Consider the following 7065-nt stretch of genomic DNA (forward strand, 5'->3'; position numbering starts at 1 on the left):
AAGTTCGAAAATTTTTAATCTCGGTGTCGTTTCGGTAGTCATTAATTATATACATAGATGGCGGTAGTAAAATAAAATTATTGGTATTTTTATTCAAAATAATAATTTATTATTATTATTTTTTAATTAATAGTATTACAGTACGTGTCAACTAAAGTCTCCAATTTTATTGAAGTAGATCCGCTAAAAAATTTTAGTTTAATAATTTCTTTATAAAAAAAATCATCATTTTTTAACTACATTATAAATAAAATCGTTGAATTGCAGATATTTTGATGTTCTTTGGCCAAAAACAATCTTCTCGTCGGTCTCATGCTATTTTTTTTTATTCTCATTTTTGGCATCGATTTATTTATGTATGAAATTCATACACTTATATACACTATTAATGTACTTGCTTTTTATTTATACCTATTTCATTACCAATAATTAAATAAATTGGGCTAAGCGTCAATTTGTAATGACTTTCTTAATTCTTTAAATTTTTATACTCAGAAAATCGCTATTATTTTTATTACTAACAATTTTATACGCTTGCAAGAAAAATCGATCTTACTAAAAATTGCAATTAAAAAGAAACCGAGAATATCTTTTTGGAAAATTTGTAGTAATTATTTTATTTGTTAATTTAACACATTTCAGAAAAAAAATAAAAATTTATATACCAGTCCATAGATGTCTCTACAGATTAATTAATTAATTATTTAATTGCTAATTTAATCAAGGAGCATTTTGATTTACCTGTTAAGCCTTCCTGGTATATATCTAAATATGTAAAAATAAAATAAAAATAAAGAAAAGATTGTTTAATCAAATATAAACACTTTGATTTTATGATAACTCCATTTTGTGCCGTTTAACATGTTATGTATGCTCATGTTAAATACTATATGCATTGTGTAAATAATCTTATGATTGATTGGTAATTGAAAAAGTATGTGTATTAATAAAACTTTTGTACGAATAAGCTGCATTTTTTATTTTCAAATTATTTATCATAAAATATTTATATTTGGGTATGTATAGCAACTACAACAACATGAAGAACCATAAAAATTAGTTAAATACAAAACAATACGATAATAATTACAAGCAATTAAGAAACAGACACTCATATTCAGAGACTGTTTGAACTACAAGAGCTGTAACTTTCAATTAATGACTGTATATATGTAATAAGTTAACATAATCATTGTAAACAACGGTTCAAAATTACATTCCAAAACCACCGCTGACTTCAATAGAAGCACCGGTTACAAAAGAGCTTCTCTCAGAGCATAAAAATGCTATAACTTCACCAATCTCTAAAAAGAAAAATAGCATAAAACATTATATTAAACTATCAATAAAAAATAGCATGTTAATCAATCAAACCTTCTGGTTTTCCTATGCGCTGCAGCGGAGTCTGTCGAATAACCAAATCTTTGATTCCTTGAGGAACATGTGCAATTATGGGAGTATCGGTCAAACCTGGCAGAACGGCATTTACACTATAATTCAAATTACACCCCTAAATTAAATCGCAAATCAACGAACAACTGTTGTTAAACCAATAATTGAAACATACCGGATATTATATTGACCCAACTCGCTGGCGGCCGCCTTTGTAATGCCGATCACACCAGCCTTACTTCCAGTATAGTTAATTCGGCCTGAAACATAAATAACATGTTAAAATGACGCGTTCAAAGGGAATTAGTTTGTGAACTGTGAAGATGTACCAGAGGTGCCAATTTTTCCAAGCATACTAGATATGTTTATAATACAGCCATGAGAGACTTTGGCGTCCACCATAGCTTTGGCTGTGGCTTGCATCACTAAATATGTACCCTGAAAGCAACCAAATAAGTGCAAATAGTATAAAATTGGAGCAATTATTATACATGAATAGAAATCCGACTAAAAGATTGATTGTAAGTGGTTGATTTCTCTGCTTTAACACCGATAGAATTAATCTAGAATTTAGGCTCACATTTAATTAACGCCGTGCACTTACGTTTTTCATAGATAAGTTAGGAAAATATATTAAAATCAAAGATAAGGAATACCTTCAAGTTCACATTTATAACAGAATCGAATTCCAATTCAGACATGTCTAACAACTTATTGTCTCGGGCTATGCCACCAGAATTGACAACTATTGTCGGGGGACGTTTGTATTTTTTCAAAATTTGCTGCAAAGCTTTGTTGATGGACTGTGCTTCTGCCACATCCATAAAGACAAAGGAATGGTCTGAAAAATATATTCACCAGTAAGTGAAATCGTAAGTGAAAGAGTAAGATCTACATATACTTGTTGAAAAAACCTAAATCTCCTGCCGAAGGGGGTGTAAAATGTTTGATGGTCTCTTCAGCAGCCGCTAGATTCTTATCCGTGGCAATAACGGTGGCTCCTTCTCGGGATAAAATTTGACAAGTCGACCTACCTATTCCTGAACCGGCTCCTGGAATTTATCATTATACAATAAAATAATTGATATTATAAAATACAAAAGAGATATATGTATTGGTAAAATTCAAATATTCTAAATAAGGATACGAAACCAGTAACTATGGCCAGTTTTCCTGCCAGAATTCTGTTTAATCCTGACATCTTGATATAAAATTAGATGATGAAATCTAAATGTACAATGAAACTCGTAAGAATGACTAGCAGTTTAAATAAACTATTGTAATCATTAAATAGGTCAAATGATAAGACCAACTAGTACACGTCAACAAGTGTAATTTTTCAAAAATGCATATAATTTAAATTAAACAATTATGTAGATAATTTTAAAGATTCTGATAATTGAACGATTCCTAGTCATAACATTAATCTTAATTTAAACCAGCAGTTAAATAGATAAGCATATATGCTTTCTAACTTAGTGGTCATGGGTTCAAATCCCAATGATTTCTGCTGGCCAGACCTTGGAATTGTGACTCCAGGTCAATCGTTCCCTATCAGAATTTTCCAATTTATCTGATTTTCATTGAAATAGTTCCAAACAAATTGGCAGCCTTTACCCATTTCTCACAATTTTCAAGATTTCAGCATCTCAAATATCGCTGATTCGTATAAAAATGCCCATGAATGTCTCGAAAATTTTTCAGCATCTCGAAATTCGACAATTTATATTAAAAAACTGCTCCGAAAATGCAAGAATCAATAGATGTCTCTATGTTGTTCTGTTAAAATTATTCTAAAAATTGTATTTATCTGATTTTTATTGAAAAAGTTCCAATAAATAGGCAAACTTACCCATTTTCTCGCAAATCTCGAGCTTTTAGCAATCTCGAGTTTTGCTGAACTGTATAAAACGCTGCAAATTTACAAATTTGACCATAGATGTCTTGATATGTATTTACTTTGTATAATTTTAGTAACACTTGTATCAAATATACAATGTTTCTGGCCAGGAAGGTGCATTGGGGTTACCTGTTAGGCCTTCCTGGTATCAATTAAAAATTAAGATAAAAATAAGTTTCTTTGCACAGGTTTTTTAAAGACTTTGACAACATGTTGTATACATATGTATACTTGTTATAATTAAGAATATATAAATAAATAAAAACATTGTATAAATAAACTGTATATTTCCCAAATCCGTGTATAATTTTTTAAATATATAATTTGATAACAGAAAAAAGTCGTATAGAAAAATATGTAACAATAATATGTATATAATAAAAAGAAATCAAAACTACAATAAAATCATAAGTATCAGTTACAAGTACAAACAAGGCCACATACCCAAAGACAAAAATCAGTCAGGTATGCTTTAATATATACATATAGTAATGATCATATGGTTTAAGAGGTGATAGGACCGCTCACGCTGTCGGTGGGAATACATGAGAGCATACATATAGCGTTGACAGTCCAAATGATCGTCAAACCAACAAATCTTTGACAATGCTATGTGGAACGACACTGTCGTTTACATTTCTAAAGAAATATACATATATAAAAAATCACAATGACTTCTATACAACATATTCAGTTCTACAGTTGGACCCGTGTAATATATAAAGTATAAAAAATATTATTCATTTAGATATAAAACCATCGAAAAAAAAAATTACATATACAATATCTCATCTTACAATTAAATATAAAACATTAAACATCAACAAAGCTTAAAAATTAATCAATGTCAATCTATTTTCAATATGATTTATAAAACACCTTGGAAACCTATTGATATAACAGTGCATTTGATAACATGTGCTTGATTTATATATGTATGTAAATATAATATATCACTAATTTAAGGCTATTCCATTTAAAAAAGCACAGTTAAAGCTTTTTATTATACAAAAAATTTTGACAAATCCCAACACTTACACATGTTCGGAGTTAGACTGATTCTAAAACTTTAGTCTAATATACTGGCAATACAAAATAAAAATATATAAGTATTACAAAGAAATTTTATGATCCAGAATAATATACAAATAATAAATAATTTTGAACAATAATAGTTCAAAATTACATTCCAAATCCACCGGTGACTTCGATAGCAGCACCCGTCACAAAAGAACTCTTCTCGGAGCACAAAAATGCTATGACTTCACCGATTTCTATAAAAAAAACCATAAAAATTACATTAAATGCATGCCTATACATATAAATATACATGTCAATAGATCAAACCTTCTGGTTTTCCCATACGCTTCATCGGAGTCTGTTTAGCGATCAATTCCTTGACTTTTTCAGGAACATTGGCCGCCATAGCAGTATCGATCATACCCGGCAAAACAGCATTCACACTAAAATTAAAATTACAATATAATCAACATACATATAATCCCACTTAAAACCAACACGCGAAACATACCGTATGTTATATTGGCCCAATTCTCTGGAGGCTGACTTTGTCATGCCGATTACACCAGCCTTACTTCCGGCATAGTTGGTTTGTCCTAAAATATTCAAAACATATTAAAAACAAATTGGTCAAATGCTTATTTACAATGAGTTTCAATCATATACCAAGATTTCCCATTTTTCCGATGATACTAGATATGTTTACGATAGAGCCTTGAGGTACTTTAGCTTCCACCATAGCCTTGGCTGAGGCTTGCATCATTAAAAACGTACCCTGAAAGCCAAGAAATACTACGTATAAGAATGTTAATTGATAATCTTTGACTTCTCAGCTATAATTTAATAGGAATCGATGTAAAATTATTGCCAAGTTCAATAGTAAACTTCGTGTTTTTATGTTTCTAAAAGAAGAGTCTAAAAGAAGCCTGATAAAATCAACGTTTTAAGTCAATGTTCAAGGATAGATCCGTATGAGTATGAGTGATACCTTCAAGTTGACGTTTATGACGGAATCAAAGTCCATTTCGGACATTTGTAACATAAAATTGTCTCTAATTATGCCGCCTGAATTTACGACTAATGTCGGAGGACGTTTGTATTTTTTCATGGTTTGCTCCAAAGCATTGTTGATGGACTTCGTTTCTTCCAAATCCAATAATATGAAGGAGTGATCTGAAAAATATATGTAATACAAGTGTGTGAAAATGTTTTCAAGTTTGAATGAATTCAATATATTATATATATTTATAATTAAAAACCTAATTCTCCTGCCGAAGGGGCTGTAAAATTTTTGATAGTTTCTTCAGCAGCTGCTAGATTCTTATCAGCAGCGATGACTGTGGCTCCTTCTCGAGATAAAATTTGACAAGTAGATCTACCTATTCCTGAACCAGCTCCTGGAATTTAATATTCACATAAAAATGACATGTTATGTTATATAAGGAATGGGGTTTGAAGCTATTTCAATATTTTGTTAAGACAGTTATATTGTACAATTTATAATACAATACAAAAAAATAATTAAAAATTGAAATAAAATCATTTACATAACAGGTAAAGTATTGGTGACGTTGCAATGATCTTGTATAATGATATCGATAAAATTTAAATGTTTATAAAAGAAAATGTATAATAAAAATAACCTGTAACTATGGCTAATCTGCCGGCAAGAATTCCGCTAATTCTTGACATTTTGATACAAAAATTGATTCCCAAACGAAAGAATAAATACGCTAGTATATCTTGTCGATTAAACAAGTTGATGTAAAAACTAGATAGGTTGTGATAAGACAGTCCAAAATCGGTAAACGTCAAACAGGTGTTGCCATTTTGAATAGTATTGTTACTGCATAATTCGAAATAATAATAATAGAAATGAAATAATAATTTGGTTCGATGAAATATTGTACTAACGAGAGCTCGAGTGCCAGATGTTTCGTGATCGAGATTCTAGTGACGTTTGCGAGAACGCTTTTTGCGGAATAATCCGTTTACCTAATAGCACTGAGCAACAAAAAAAATTACCAGAGCGGAGACTAACCAATCTTTACTAAGCTTGACCCACTAAATTCGAATATGATAATGATTTTTGTTGTTTGGGTCTCATTTACGAGATATCAGGGCTTAAAAAAATGCGCAATTTTTACAGTTTTTTGGCTTTTGCGATCTTTAATTCAAAATCTAGTATGGCTGTGCTCAAAGTGAGTATTGGAATCAATAGTCAGATGTTTTTGTTATTGATTGTAATTTTTTATTGTTTTAAAATACTTATAATTAATTTTCTAGCGAATTTTAAAAGTCAAAAATATATATTTTTTTGCGGATTTTTTCTCTATGCTATTTTGCATTTGTTTGGTCAGTTTTTTATTTCAACACGTTCAGAAGGATTGGTTTTCTATCTCCATATTTTTATTTTTATCTAAACGTACTAACTCGAGCGGTAATTGCTAAGAAAGACTTTCGTTCAGTTTCCGTGAGCGTACACTAGAAACGTTGGTGCAAGCAGGATGGCAAGTCCGCCACTTACGCGCGTAAGTGGCGGAGTCTCACTTGCCTGTAAAAAGTGCGCATTTTTTTAAACGCTCATATCTCGCAAAGGAGACCCAAACAACAAAAATCATTATCATATTAGAATTCAGTGGGTCAAACTTAGTAAAGATTGGTTAGTCTCTGTTTTGGTAACTCAAAAACGTGATTTTTTATTGCTCAGTGTAATTTATAACACATATTTCAAACTGGGAAAAATTGAAGTA

At 30.4% G+C, this 7065-nt stretch overlaps 2 protein-coding genes across 2 annotated transcripts; both read right to left on the bottom strand.

Moving 5' to 3' along the window:
* Window positions 1-595: 595 nt before the first annotated feature.
* LOC143919800 ((3R)-3-hydroxyacyl-CoA dehydrogenase-like) lies at window positions 596-2725 on the bottom strand. The gene is made up of 7 exons (XM_077442332.1): window positions 2545-2725; window positions 2307-2444; window positions 2049-2233; window positions 1722-1830; window positions 1568-1652; window positions 1375-1490; window positions 596-1304 (listed from the first exon to the last, which is right to left on the bottom strand). The coding sequence occupies exons 1-7, from the start codon at window positions 2591-2593 to the stop codon at window positions 1213-1215; spliced, it is 774 nt and encodes a 257-aa protein (XP_077298458.1). The 5' UTR covers window positions 2594-2725; the 3' UTR covers window positions 596-1212.
* An 835-nt stretch (window positions 2726-3560) lies between these two features.
* On the bottom strand, window positions 3561-6154 carry LOC143920617 (estradiol 17-beta-dehydrogenase 8-like). The gene is made up of 7 exons (XM_077443564.1): window positions 5956-6154; window positions 5572-5709; window positions 5301-5485; window positions 4979-5087; window positions 4824-4908; window positions 4640-4755; window positions 3561-4566 (listed from the first exon to the last, which is right to left on the bottom strand). Exons 1-7 carry the CDS (start codon window positions 6002-6004, stop codon window positions 4475-4477), a joined length of 774 nt encoding a protein of 257 aa, XP_077299690.1. The 5' UTR covers window positions 6005-6154; the 3' UTR covers window positions 3561-4474.
* Between the last annotated feature and the right edge of the window lie 911 nt (window positions 6155-7065).

This window comes from Arctopsyche grandis, chromosome 12, assembly GCF_051622035.1.
Source record: "Arctopsyche grandis isolate Sample6627 chromosome 12, ASM5162203v2, whole genome shotgun sequence".
In the NCBI taxonomy this organism is placed as follows: Eukaryota; Metazoa; Arthropoda; class Insecta; order Trichoptera; family Hydropsychidae; genus Arctopsyche; species Arctopsyche grandis.